The sequence below is a fragment of the Astyanax mexicanus genome, chromosome 18, assembly GCF_023375975.1.
Source record: "Astyanax mexicanus isolate ESR-SI-001 chromosome 18, AstMex3_surface, whole genome shotgun sequence".
Taxonomy (NCBI): Eukaryota; Metazoa; Chordata; class Actinopteri; order Characiformes; family Acestrorhamphidae; genus Astyanax; species Astyanax mexicanus.
Genome location: NC_064425.1, coordinates 6,642,065 through 6,657,193, shown reverse-complemented (window position 1 = coordinate 6,657,193; position 15,129 = coordinate 6,642,065). Strand labels below are relative to the sequence as shown.

The window sequence follows — 15,129 nt, the reverse complement described above, 5'->3', positions numbered from 1 at the left end:
CCTCAAATTCCAAATAAAAATATTGTCATTTAGAGCATTTATTTGCAGAAAATGAGAAGTGGTTGAAATAACAAAAAAGATGCAGAGCTTTCAGACCTCAAATAATGCAAAGAAAACAAGTTCATATTCATCAAGTTTTAAGAGTTCAGAAATCAATATTTGGTGGTATAACCCTGGTTTTAATCACAGTTTTCATGCATCTTGGCATCATGTTCTCCTCCACCAGTCTTACACATTGTTTTTCGATAACTTTAGGCCTTTACTCCTGGTGCAAAAAAAAAATCCAGCAGCTCAGTTTGGTTTGATGGTTTGTGATCATCCATCTTCCTCTTGATTATATTCCAGAGGTTTTCAATTTAGTAAAATCAAAGAAACTCATAATTTTTAAGTGTCTCTTATTTTTTCCAGAGCTGTATATTATGCAATGGGAAATGAGAAGGATGTGACTTTTCCTTTTAATACAAACAGGAAAAATTGTACCCTGTACCCATGAGGATATTTTTGTGATAACGATATTCAAGATTTGGCGACATTATATATGATATCGCACACCCCTAGTACCAACCAAAAGTGCTGTAAGAAAGAACAGTAAGTGAACCGGTGACTAGGTCATGGTTGCTCAGGTTCACTGATGCTTTTAGAGGCCATGAACACCTTCAAACTTACAGGACTTTAGGGATCTGCTGATAACGTCTAAAGCTGTCCAGATACCACAGGTCACTTTCAGAGTAAAATGACCTATCCAGTATTAAGGGGTGGTTTTAATGTTATGGCTAATTTGTGTGTATTGGTGTGTGAGTTGTTTAGAAGGCTGTAATAAACCCACCGTGTGAAGAGATAAAGAAGCTCATTCAGTCCTCTTTTTTCCTGTTTCATGGGAAACTCAAAGCAACAGGATACAGCGGATCATCTCCCAGGATCAGTTTATCTCAGTACAGTAGAGTGTGTGGGCCAGGATTGTGCAATTTCAGCTCTTAGAGGGTTTCTACTGGAGCTTTACTGTGCTTTTGTGTTTTTGGTAAAGCTGGGGTGAAGCCCCAAGGCCTTAAGTCTCTTTAGGCCCATAGACAGCTGCAGTTTACGCAAGTGTGTGTGTGTGTGTGTGTGTAGTGTTAATCTTTTACAACTGTGTTTTCTCCTAATGCAGCATTTATTTGTTTCAGTACTGCTCTTTTCACATTATGCTTATTTCCTTCAATATGGATAAAAATCTGAAGGTGCTGCAGGTGCTGCACATGAAAAACTAGTCATTAAAAATAATTCTAATTACCACAAACAATTATTCACTGACAAAAATCTGTTAAATCCAAATTATAATCAATTTCAGATTCTTCAAACTAGTGGCACCTCTTTCCCTTAATGCAAATCCAGAGAAAGTGTAGAGTCTCAGAGTCAGACACAAGCAAACAAACAAAAATGTATAAAACATTTCATGTTCAGTTTTGAACCCTAAATATTTATCTTAGTTAGATTATCTTTAGTTAACTGTACGACCAAAATAATTTTAGCCATTATTAAAACAAAAACATTTAATTCTTAGATTTTATACCAAAATATATAAATAAATCTTTTTTTTTTACTTTTAGAGACATTTTCAGCCAAAACAGTACATTTTGGGTCTGTTACACCTTAGCCCATGTCTGTCTTCTGTTTCTCCCTTATTTTGTCTCTTGTGCTCCTGCCCCTCTGTTTACCTGTCATGTTTTCCAGCCATGTGCTTGTGTTGTTGTTTTTGTACCTGTCTCCACCCTAACTCCGCCCCAGCCCAGCCCTAGCTATTAGTGTTCTCACCTGTGTCTTGTCTGTAACCCCGCCCCCTCGTCATCCTAGCCCAGGTGTTTCTCACTCTCCTCATGTATTTAAGCCCGTCTGTTTGAATGTTCAGTGTCGAGTCTTTTGTATTTTGTCTTTTGTATCTTGTATCCAGTATCCAGTATGTATCCAGTATGTATCCAGTATCCAGTATGTATCCTTGCTACCCGTATGTTTCCTTGTCTTAGTTTCTTAGTCTGTGTTTCTAGTTTATATCGTCCTAGCCTTGTTTTTGCGTTACCCGCGTTTTGTTTATTGTTTTATTTTATCTTGTATGTTTAAATAAATATATATTGCACTTACGTCCATCCCTCCTCCATCCCTCCGTCACCCGCGTAACAGGGTCATTCTTGGGCCAAAATACAGTACCAGTCAAGAGTTGGAATACAGTGAATAGCTCTATTTGAGTAATGTTCTAATCCATATTATGAGAAGAACTACTCAACTAAGTTAAGAAAAAATACTTTAAAAAGAGAAGATCAGTCGATTTTAAACATTTTAAGAACAGGAAAGTATCTTCAAGTGCAGTCGCCGCAAAGACTATCAACAACATTATGATGAAACTGGCTCTCATCAGGTTAACCGCCTCAGGAAAGGAAGAGCAAGAGTTTCCTCAACCTTCTGTTGAACAGGATAAGTTCATCAGAGTTAACAGCCTCAGAATGCACAAGTTAACAGCTCCCCAGATAAGAGCACATAAACGCTTCAGAGTATTTTGGTTTGTTTATCACTTTTAAGTTACTACATGATTCCTTATGTATATTAATTTACAATGTAGGATAAAAAATAAAAACATTAAATGGGAAGGCATGTCCAAACATTTGACTGGTACTGTATTTTCTGGGGCATTTTTCAGAAAGACATTTAGGGGCATTTTTAGCCAAGGCAATTTACATTTGTTTTGACCCAAGGCATTTCGAGCCAAATATTTTCTGGGTCATTTTTTAAACAAAACTATTTTGGGGTCATTGATGAGCCAAAAAATAAGTAGATAATTTTTATACCAAGACATTTCGATGCCCTGAGTCATATCTGACCCAATATATTACCCAAACTAAACAATTTAGGGTCATTTTTAGCCAAAGTTAAAGAGTCATGTTTGACACAAAATATTTTCCCTTGAATGGTAGTGTGTTTGTACGTGCATGTATGTAGGTATGTGTTTATCAGTATACACATATGTGTGTTTGTGTGTGTTTGGGGTTCTCTGGGTGGTGTAGTTTTCTTCTCGTGTTCCAGCAGGTTCTGGTATTCCTCTAATAGAAGCTTCAGAGCTCTAATAACAAAGCAGGCCTGAAGCACCTGCCACATTCTTACACACTGACCACGTACACACACCTCGCTCTGCACCCGGTGTGTGTCTGTTTTCCTCTCTCTAAAGGACAGTAATCACACGACACACACTCCTCCTGAGTTCCGTACTGCGTTCTTCATTTGTTTACGTGCACATAGTTGCATCTGAATGAAAGAGGATCTGGCAACCCTTTCCAACTCTATTGAAATTGGAATTTACAGTGTGCAGTTATTAGAAACATCCACTACTACTATCTTGTGCTTTTACTCACTGTGGCCACTTTATTAGAAACACCTACTACTACTACTATCTTGTGCTTCCACTCCATGGCCACTTTATTAGTAACACCTACTACTACTACTGCTATCTTGTGCTTCCACTCAAAGTGGCCACTTTATTGGAAACACCTACTACTACTATCTTATTCTTCTACTCAGTGGCCACTTTATCAGAAACACCTACCACTGTCTTGTGCTTCCACTCACTGTGGCCACTTTATTAGAAACACCTAGTACTGTCTTGTGCTTCCACTTACTGGCCACTTCATTAGAAACACCAACTACTACTATCTTGTGCTTCCACTCACTGTCCACTTTATTACAAACACCTACTACTATTATCTTGTGGTTCTACTCACTGGCCTTTTTAATAGAAACACCTACTACTACTATCTACTACTAATATTGTGTTAGCTTGTTGTGTTTTAGCTTGTTGTGTTTTAGCTTGTTGTGTTTTAGCTTGTCTTGTTTTAGCTTGTTGTGTTTTAGCTTGTCTTGTTTTAGCTTGTTGTGTTTTAGCTTGTTGTGTGTTAGCTTGTCTTGTTTTAGCTTGTTGTGTTTTAGCTTGTTGTGTGTTAGCTTGTCTTGTTTTAGCTTGTTGTGTTTTAGCTTGTTGTGTTTTAGCTTGTCTTGTTTTAGCTTGTTGTGTTTTAGCTTGTTGTGTGTTAGCTTGTCTTGTTTTAGCTTGTTGTGTTTTAGCTTGTTGTGTGTTAGCTTGTCTTGTTTTAGCTTGTTGTGTTTTAGCTTGTTGTGGGTTAGCTTGTCTTGTTTTAGCTTGTTGTGTTTTAGCTTGTTGTGTGTTAGCTTGTTGTGTTTTAGCTTGTCTTGTTTTAGCTTGTTGTGTTTTAGCTTGTTGTGTGTTAGCTTGTCTTGTTTTAGCTTGTTGTGTGTTAGCTTGTTGTGGGTTAGCTTGTCTTGTTTTAGCTTGTTGTGTTTTAGCTTGTTGTGTGTTAGCTTGTCTTGTTTTAGCTTGTTGTGTGTTAGCTTGTTGTGTGTTAGCTTGTTGTGTTTTAGCTTGTTGTGTTTTAGCTTGTTGTGTGTTAGCTTGTTGTGTTTTAGCTTGTCTTGTTTTAGCTTGTTGTGTTTTAGCTTGTTGTGTGTTAGCTTGTTGTGTGTTAGCTTGTTGTGTGTTAGCTTGTTTTGTGTTAGCTTGTCTTGTTTTAGCTTGTTGGGTGTTAGCTTGTTTTGTGTTAGCTTGTTATGTTTTAGCTTGTCATATTTTAGCTTGTTGGGTGTTAGCTTGTTTTGTGTTAGCTTGTTGTCTTTAAGCTTGTTGTGTTTTAGCTTGCCATATTTTAGCTTGTTGTGTGTTAGCTTGTTTTGTGTTAGCTTGTTGTCTTTTAGCTTGTTGTGTTTTAGCTTGCCATATTTTAGCTTGTTGTGTGTTAGCTTGTTTTGTGTTAGCTTGTTGTCTTTTAACTTGTTGTGTTTTAGCTTGCCATATTTTAGCTTGTTGTGTGTTAGCTTGTTGTGTGTTAGCTTGTCGTATGTTAGCTTGGGGCTAGTGTGTATGAAAATCGGAACAGTATAAAGCAGTATGAAGTTTTAATTTGAAATATTGTAGTTTTTTTGTATTAAACTGAACATGAAAACACATTTCACCGCAAATTTCAGCCCCTTAGAACGTGTTTTTGCTGAATTGGAAAATGAGTCTGACTGAATTTGATACAATTGTGAATTGTTTTGACTCCTAATAGCAAACCAAGAAAATTAAACCCCACCAAACAAATCTCAGCAGCCACATGATGGCATTATGTGTTCATCACATGATCTGTGATGTGTGTTGGTGTGCAGATGGCGTTACGGTGCTGATTCCTCACCGCAGGCTGATTTACTGTGGGTTTAAACGCTGCTTTAATTCTGCAGAACATCTCTCTCCACTCTCTCTGCAGACCTTCCAGCTCTCACTTATTTATAGAGAAGAGATAGAGAGGGGCATGACAGAAAGATAGATGGAGAGAGAGAGAGAGAGAGAGAGAGAAAAGGGAGAGAGGAAGGGAAAAAGTCTGATATTATTAATTGTTTATAATGTGCAACATGTATAAGATTTTAATCTGAATGAAAATTGAATTATTGGTATAATCTGGTAAGGTAATGTAAATTGTGCAAACTGAGTTAAGACTGTGTAAACAGTATAAACTGGTGTAAAATATAAAGTGTCAAATTAAGTAGTAAGCATAAATCCATTAAAAACTGTGTAAACTGGTGTTAAAGGCCCTGTCCCACTGTGATTGCGTCTAAATATCCACTTAAATACGTCCAAATTTCAGTGGATGCAGTTTAGTGGATATTTAGTGGATATTTAGACGCAATCTGGACGTAGTTTAGTGGATATTTGGACGGCACCGTCCAAGTGGACGTAGTTTAGACGTTGCCGACTTGCCGTCCACTTTAGACGCAAAAGTGGTTTTGGTACCTCCCAAAATTTTCGGAATAGACAGCGACTAATATGGACGTAATTTAGTGGATGTTTAGACGCAGTACGGACGTATTTTAAGGGAATATTTGGACGGCACGTACAGGTGGACGTCGACGTCCATAAAAATATTTTTCTGGCGTCCATCGCTTTACCATCAGCCGGTCATACAGTCCAAACTCCACCCGGCGTACAATCCAAGGCCTGACCCATACAGTCCTCTCCTGCTGCCGCCTCCTCCTCCTCCCGGTATGGTCCAGCACATGGAGGAGTATGTTCTGCTGCTGCACCATCACTGCAAGGAATCTGTGGTCCATGGTTGTGTAGAAGAGAATAGATGTGCTCTCTCTTGTAGCTCAAGAAGAAATGATGATTCACTAGAAAAAACAACCATATATAGTTGGAAGTCGACGTCCAAAGAGTGGAAGTCGACGGGTTGCCAGCTGATCCATTATTGCTGATCAGTGAATATGAATATAAATGTATAAGAATATATATACAAATGGTGGTGGGCAGATTCTGTGGCCACAACCCACACAGATCACAGTGATGTAACACACAGTTCAAGTAAGAAAATACTGGCTAAAGCTCTGCTGACACCAGCTGCGAGTGCTTATACTCAGCAATCTGATGATTCATCCTAGTCAAATATAATCCTTAATGGTCCTTTAAAATAACTACTGTACCCATGTAAGGACATTGTTTTTTGCAAAAAAAAAAAAAAAGACTTCCTGTACAAAGTTTATTTTTTATACTTGTTATGTCCTACTAATCCCAAATAGCTAAGAGAAAGAAAAATGCACACCAAGCAAAAGTCTGTGTCTCAGGATGTTAAAATGGTATAAACAGTGTAAACTAGTGTAGAGCTGTTCAAAATCTGAAACTGGATCAACTGGATTAAAACTGTGTTAACAGCATAAACTAGTTGAAATCAGTGTAAAATAGTGAAAATCAGGGTAAAACAGTGCAAACTGGTGTAAAACAATGTAAACAGTTGCAAAGCGGTGTTAATCTCTATATAACAATGTAGTGTAAACATTGTAAAGTGGTGAAAAACAGTATAAACTCTGAACATTCTGTAAAAGCAGAAGAAAGCTGTGTGTTCCCATTTGCACTCGATTCAAGAACTGATTCACTCAGTGAGTCGACTCTGCATTCAAACCATTGTAGAAGTTCCTTAAAGCGCCCAAAACACTAAGAATTAAAAAAAATAAAACGGTTATCTAAAAAAGAAACCCAGTTGGTCATTCATTATTAAGTGAAATTAAGTCTTATTTTATTTTGCATATTTATGATTTCTCTTTAACCAAGCAGAAATGTGTTGTACCTGATTACTCAATTTAAGAAATTTTCTGTAGAATACTCAATTAATAAGTTGTATTAAGTATTTAGTGCTTACCCTATTTCAGTCAGTACAGATCGAGGCCTGGGTTCATGTGGGGGACACTGCAGAGCTCTGTGTAAAGGGTGATATAGAGGGGTAGTCACACACTGGATTGTAGTTTTGTGTGCAGTCCAATACCCAGTACCATTGGGATGAGTTACAGTTGTAGAACTAAACATCCAACATCCATCAATATGGTTCTGGAACTTACTGATACTCAGTCTTCTGGGGCTGAATGCAATCAAATCTTCCTCACAGCAATGTTCCAGCTTTTAGTGCAGAGTCTAATCAGAAGGGTATTAATGTTATTTAAAAATGTCCAGATGTTTTGGGGTGGTGGATCGCTTTGGATTTGGCTATTAAACTAAACTGGGTGTGAGCCAAGGTCAGATCCACACACACACACACACACACACACACATTTTTGCAGCATTTTTGAGGTTGCAGCAGCGAGATGCTGATAAACCCCTCAGCTGTTCAGAAGAGAGAAAGAGAAAGAGAGAGAAACTATAGATTAGTTAAAGTGAGGAGGAGACACTGGGAGCAGAATGTGCATCAGGCATCATATACAGCTCTGGAAAAATGAAGAGACCACTTCAGTTTCTGAATCAGTTTCTCTGATTTTGCTATTTATAGCTATATGTTTGAGTAAAATGAACATTGTTGTTTTATTATATAAACTACGGACAACATTGATCCTAAATTCCAAATAAAAACATTGTTATTTCGATCATTTATTTGCAGAAAATGAGAAATGGCTGAAGTAACAAAAAAGATGCAGAGCTTTAGAAATCAATATTTGGTGGAATAACCCTGTTTTTTAAACACAGTTTTCATGCATCTTGGCATGTTCTCCTCCACCAGTCTTACACACTGCTTTTGTACTCCTGGTGCAAAAATTCAAGCAATTCAGCTTGGTTTGATGGCTTGTGATCATCCATCTTCTTAATTATATTCCAGAGGTTTTTTTAAAAAGTGGTCTTCTATTTTTTTCAGAGCTGTATATAATACCAGTGAAAAGTTTGGATAGTGTTATTTTCTTTCTATGTATGATTTTTACATTGTACATTTGATATTGAAGACTATATTAAAGCTATATAGGAACACATGCAGTGTAATCCTGTAAACAAAAAGTGTTAAACAAACCAGAATATGTTTATAGTAGCACATTTATCTTTGAGGACAGATCTGCAGACTCTTGGTGAGATTTTAATCTCAGTGTCTTCATGAGGGAGAGTCACCTGGAATAGTTTTCTCAGCATCTGGAAGGAAGGAGTTTCTGGAGGTGCTGAACAATAGTTGCAGCTTTTCCTTCACGCTGTGAAGCTCCATCTCATCCCAATTAAATCACCTCAAATCACCATCTCAGTTCATCAGGTTTAATGGGGAGGATTAATGTGGAGGACTAACACTTTTTTACTGTTTACTACATAATTCCATATGTGTCCCTTAATTGTTTTCATGTCTTTAATATTAATCTACACTGTAGAAAATAAATTAAATAGAGAAATAAAGAAAAACATTGAATGAGAAGGTGTGTCCAAACTTTTGATTGGTACTGTATATCGTCATAAAGACTCAATCACAAGAGAGCAGTGTGCATTATGGAGCCTCCTGGTGGACAGGCTGAGTAATTACACCCACTTTGGGGAGATCATATTCCATGTTCTTACCTACTCCACACTTTCTCTCTCTCTCTCTCTCTCTCTCTCTCTCTCTCTCTCTCTGTCTCTCTCTCTCTCTCTCTCTCTCTCTCTCTCAGGTGTGTATTGGAGCAGGTGGAGGTGAAGAGCACAGCGATGTGTGTGTTTGAGTTGCTGATGTTGGAGCTACAGCACAGGTAGTGCAGCACACTTCACTTACCAGTAAACACAGATCAAGTTTTCCTTTCTCCCTTTTCACCTTAAATGGTGAGGACGCCACATTAATGCTGGAATGACCATTTTAATGTTTTTATGTATTTATGTATTTTTAGTATGTTTTCCAAGTATTTAAAAATGCATTTAGTTGTATTTTAGTATAGCTGTGAAGTATTTACATATGTTTCTTTTTTTTTTTTCAAGAAACTGCAGTCTGCATTACTGTTAGTACAGTTATATTTTGAATGTTAACTTTTTTCTATTTATTAAGTAACTATACAGTTGTGGATTATAAATGATGTTACCTGTGTAACAACATAATTAATTACATGGTAACTCTATATTACATGATGGTTCAATATTCAGTGTTCATTTACAGATTCATTTTGGTTTTGCTCTTATGTCGTACTGACAATTTTCAGATTATCAAACACATTTTAATATCAGACAAATATAACATGAGTAAGTAAATACATCATTTAACTCTGATTAGTCACACTTTTTTGAAAAGCTCAGTTTAATTTCACTGCTAACCACAACCAGGCCTGATTACTGCCAGACCTGTAGAATCAAGAAATCCTTTAAAAGAACCTGTCTGACAATATGAAGCAGCTAAAAGATCCGACCATAAGTTTGTGACCTTAATGATTCAAAGCACACAAACAAGTCCACTTCTAAATGGCTTAAAAAACAAAAACAAAATGAAGGTTTTGGAGTGGCCTCATCATAGTCTGAGTGAGATGCTGTGGGATGATTTTAAACAGGACTTTCATGCTTGAACCCCCCCCCCCCCCCCCCATGTGTCTGAATTAATACAATATTGTAAAGAAGAGTGGTCAAGTGTGGCTCAACTGAGTTATAGGTTTAGGGGGCAAACAGTTTTTCACACAGGGTCAGGTTGGTTTGACTAGATTTATTTCCCCTTAATAACTGAAATTATCATTTAAAAACATAAGGAAAAAAAAGCTAAAACTACATATTTAGGGGCCACTTCTTTTCTCACAGTACTGTAAATATTAAGCAATGTGTATTATTTCCATTACAGCCTCTGAACTATGGGTAACGTGGAGAGTCAGTGTGGCAGCCATGGCTTTTATGGCGACCGGCAGCGGCAGCTGTCGCGGAAGCGCGTGTCCCGCTCGCTGCGTCTGTCCGGAAAGCAGTCGTATCATTCCCGACATGTCTCATCCGGAAAGCCGGAACACCGGAACTCCGAGACGAGCACGCGTTCCAGCAGCACTCCCAGCATCCCTCAGTCCCTCGCTGAGCACGGCCTGGAGCCCTTTGATGACAACGATGGCGGCCTGCCGGACTTCAGCGGCCCCATCTGGGTGGACCGAGTGGCCATGAACCTGCGGCCCATGACCTTCCACACTGACCCCACCGGTACCTCAGCCACCCCACAGGACAGCACACAGGACAGCACACAGGACGGCACAGAGACACACGGGGGCGCCAAATCCTCCCCGCCCCGGGACACCAGCGGCTTCAAGAAGAATTCTGTAAATTTTTTATTTTTTTTATAAAATAAAAAATCATTTTATAATCCAGGGTTGACTGTAACAGAACTAAAAGTAACAGGACTGAACAAGGTTTAAGATAACAGAGTTGAAAGTAACAGGATTAAAAGTAACAGAGTTAGGAGTAAAAGGGATGAAAGTAACAGAGTTAAGAGTAACAGAGTTGGCAGTAACAGAGTTATGAGTGACAGAGTTAAAAGTAACAGAGTTAAAAGTAACAGAGTTATGAGTGACAGAGTTAAAAGTAACAGAATTTGTAGTAACAGAGTTCATAGTAACAGAGTTAAAAGTAACAGAATTCGTAGTAACAGAGTTATGAGTAACAGAGTTAAAAGTAACAGAATTTGTAGTAACAGAGTTCATAGTAACAGAGTTAAAAGTACCGTATTTTTCGGACTATAAGGCGCACTTAAAAACTTTTAATTTTCACAAAAATTGACAGTGCGTCTTATAATACGGTGCGCCTTTTGTATGGATTTTACTCGTCAGGTTGTAAGGAGCAGTAAACACACACTCCGTGCAGCGTTATAGAGAGTTTCAGTGCTATACAGAGTCCAGAGCCGTGCAGCTCCGAGGCTGAGCAGCAATAGCATTAGCTAGATGCTAACCGCTAAGCTAGCTAGCTTATTCACTGAGATCAGTATTATCTAAATTTTACTCGTCAGGTTGTAAGGAGCAGTAAACACACACTCCGTGCAGCGTTATACAGAGTTTCAGTGCTATACAGAGTCCAGAGCCGTGCAGCTCCGAGGCTGGAGCAGCAAATAGCATTAGCTAGCTTATTCACTGTTCAGAGATCAGTATTATCTAAATTTTACTCGTCAGGTTGTAAGGAGCAGTAAACACACACTCCGTGCAGCGTTATACAGAGTTTCAGTGCTATACAGAGTCCAGAGCCGTGCAGCTCCGAGGCTGGAGCAGCAAATAGCATTAGCTAGCTTATTCACTGTTCAGAGATCAGTATTATCTAAATTTTACCCGTCAGGTGTAAGGAGCAGTAAACACACACTCCGTGCAGAGCAGCAATAGCATTAGCTAGATGCTAACCGCTTAGCTAGCTAGCTTTTTCACTGTTCAGAGATCAGTATTTTCTAAATTTAGCACTTTTAATACTGCTGGAGCAGTATTATTAGAGTTAGATGCTAATCGCTAAGCGTTCACCGTTCAGAGGTGAGTTATCGGCCTGTAAGTCTGTGCTGCTTTGCCTGGCTAGCATTAGCTAGATGCTAAGCGCTAACTCTCTCAGAGGTGAGTTTTATCAGCCTGTAATCTGCTTGTTTACAGTGTTAAAACAAGCTACGGGGGACGAATCGCTAGCTAATATCTCACTGTCTTACCAGAACACGCAGGATTACTCAGTGTAACGCTGTCGTTTAAGTTTGGGTTAACTTTACTAGTTTAGGTGACTAGCTAGCGTGCTAGCGGATAGCTATGCTAACGCTGGTGCAGCAAGCCTTAGTGGACATCTGGAAATCTAAGCTTACTGTAAATAAACTGAAGCACGTTACTCACCCAAATAAACAGTTTTCAGGAGAGGAATCTGTGTAGATTAATATCCAGCACTCGTTTGACTTTGAAAGAGCTAGATTTATATATACTGAGACGCTCCACCGGCAAGCGACCACCCCCGGTGGGGGAAGGGAAACATGGCGCCACCCCTGTTCACTTTGATATAGGCACCCTTTCTAGTGTCACTTAACGCGCCTTATAATGCGATGCGCCCTATGTATGGAAAAATAGCAGAAAATAGGCGTTCTTTGATAGTGCGTCTTATAATACGGTGCGCCTTATAGTCCGAAAAATACGGTAACTGAATTTGTAGTAACAGAGTTCATGGTAACAGAGTTAAAAGTAACTGAATTCGTAGTAACAGAGTTATGAGTAACAGAGTTAAAAGTAACAGAATTTGTAGTAACAGAGTTCATAGTAACAGAGTTAAAAGTAACTGAATTCGTAGTAACAGAGTTGAGTAACAGAGTTAAAAGTAACAGAATTTGTAGTAACAGAGTTAAAAGTAACAGAGTTAAAAGTAACTGAATTTGTAGTAACAGAGTTCATAGTAACAGAGTTAAAAGTAAATGAATTCGTAGTAACAGAGTTAAAAGTAACAGAGTTAAAAGTAACAGAGTTAAAAGTAACAGAATTTGTAGTAACAGATTTCATAGTAACATAGTTAAAAGTAACAGAATTTGTAGTAACAGATTTCATAGTAACAGAGTTAAAAGTAACTGAATTTGTAGTAACAGAGTTCATAGTAACAGAGTTAAAAGTAACTGAATTTGTAGTAACAGAGTTCATATTAACAGAGTTAAAAGTAACTGAATTCATAGTAACAGAGTTAAAAGTAACAGAGTTAAAAGTAACAGAATTTGTAGTAACAGAGTTCATGGTAACAGAGTTAAAACTAACAGAGTTAAAGTAACAGAGTTAAAGTAACAGAATTTCGTAGTAACAGAGTTCATAGTAACAGAGTTAAAAGTAACTGAATTCGTAGTAACAGAGTTGAAAGTAACAGAGTTAAAAGTAACTGAATTCGTAGTAACAGAGTTCATAGTAACAGAGTTAAAAGTAACAGAGTTAAAAGTAACTGAATTCGTAGTAACAGAGTTAAAAGTAACAGAGTTAAAAGTAACTGAATTCGTAGTAACAGAGTTAAAAGTTACAGAGTTCATAGTAACAGAGTTCATAGTAACAGAGTTAAAAGTAACAGAGTTAAAGTAACAGAGTTCATAGTAGTAGAGTTCAAAGTAACAGGGCTAAAAATAAAAAGACTGTAAATTGACAGTAAAATAATTTATTTTTTTAGATCTCATTTTGTGTATTCATTTTATTACCAGACCAATCAATGCATAAGAATGTATTAGAAACTCATCCTGAATATTAATTTTAATTTTTAAATTGATTTAGAACTTTAATTTGGATACTATTCTGGATATGATTGTTATTAGAACTTCATGCTGGATACTATAATTGTTCTAGCTAGCTTGTTCTCTCTCTCTATGATAGACGAAGCGCTCAAAGTCTGCGGATATGTGGAGGGAGGACTCTCTGGAGGTTTCTCTGTCTGACGCCAGTCTGGAGAACCTCACCAGTATGGAGGAGATCGCAGACGTGCCGGACTCCACACGGGCTAACTCACTGGATGAGCTGTACGGACCGCAGAGCCACGGGCGCTACGCTAAACGCCGCAAGAGCGGCGCTATGGGGGCGGACAGCGAGGAGGAAAAGATTCTCTCTCCATGTGATGATGACGGCACGAATTACGGAGCCTTCACCCTGCCCTGCCGCCGCTCACACTGCCTGTCAGAGGGGCTCACCAGCTACCAGGGTGCCATGCAGGGCAGACGGGCACAAACCATACAGGTATCTGTGATTTCACTCAGAATGTGCATATCATGATATCATGAAATTAACAGGGATGTAAGTAACAGTGTTGATGGTAACATAGTTGACAGTAACAGGGCTGAAAGTAACAGAGTTGACGGTAACAGAGTTGACAGTAACAGCGTTGACGGTAACAGAGTTGACGGTAACATAGTTGACAGTAACAGGGCTGAAAGTAACAGAGTTGTAAGTAACAGAGTTAATGGTACGAGCTGACAGTAACAGAATTAACAGTAACAGGGCTGAGATTAACAGAGTTGATAGTAACAGAGTTGGCAATAACAGAGTTGATAATTAAAGTGTTGACAGTAACAGGACTAAAAGTATCAAAACTGACAGGAACATGATTAAAAGCAACATAGTTGACAGTAACAGAGTTGACAATAATAGCATTGGATGTAACAGAGTTGACAACAATAGAGCTGAAAGGAAAAGGAACAAAGTTGGAAGGAACAGGTCTGAAAGTAACAAAGTTGAAAGTAACAGAGATTACATTAATAGTACTGAATGTAACAGAGTTGACAACAACAGAGTTGAAAGTAACAAAGTTGAAAGTAACAGTGCTAAAAGTATCAAAGATAAAAGTAACAGAGTTTAAAGTAACAGGGTTGACAATAACAGAGTTGAAAGTAACAGAATTGACAATAACAGTTAATATTTGAAAAGTTGACAGTAACAGAGTTGATATTTAAAGAGTTGACAGTAACATAGTTGACAGTAATAGCACTGAAAGTAACAGTGCTTAAAGTACCAAAGAATAAAGTAACAGAGTTTAAAGTAACAGAGTTGACAATAACAGAGTTGAAAGTAACATAATTGACAATAACAGAGTTAATAATTGAAGAGTTGACAGTAACAGAGTTGACAGTAATAGCACTGAAAGGGACTGGACTGAAAGCAAAAGAGTTGACAGTAACCTTGCTAAAAGTATTTTTTTTTTAAATGAACAGCGTTTAAAAGAACAGAGTTGACAGTAACACATGTGACAGAAGCAGGGCTAAATGTAACAGGAATGAAGCACGGATAGAAATCTTTCCTGTAATCTTACACAGAATTTCAACTGGCTCTTGCTATCAGTGATTACACATCCTGCTATTTATCAAGTTAAATGCTAAGAGATACTTAACCAATACACGAAGCAGCATCTCCAACAACACAGCTAGCTTACCGTATTTGTGTAGT

The 15,129-nt window shown here is 38.1% G+C and overlaps 1 protein-coding gene across 3 annotated transcripts in view; it reads left to right on the top strand.

Moving 5' to 3' along the window:
• tiam1b (TIAM Rac1 associated GEF 1b) overlaps positions 1–15,129 on the top strand; it is a 97,289-nt gene that overhangs the window by 33,208 nt on the left and 48,952 nt on the right. For all 3 annotated transcript variants that reach the window (XM_049466963.1, XM_049466964.1, XM_049466965.1), the window contains exons 2-4: positions 8,947–9,024; positions 10,089–10,545; positions 13,570–13,926. In XM_049466963.1, the coding sequence (XP_049322920.1) occupies positions 10,099–10,545; positions 13,570–13,926 (804 nt within the window). In that variant the 5' untranslated portion in view covers positions 8,947–9,024; positions 10,089–10,098. The remainder of the gene's footprint in view (positions 1–8,946; positions 9,025–10,088; positions 10,546–13,569; positions 13,927–15,129) is intronic.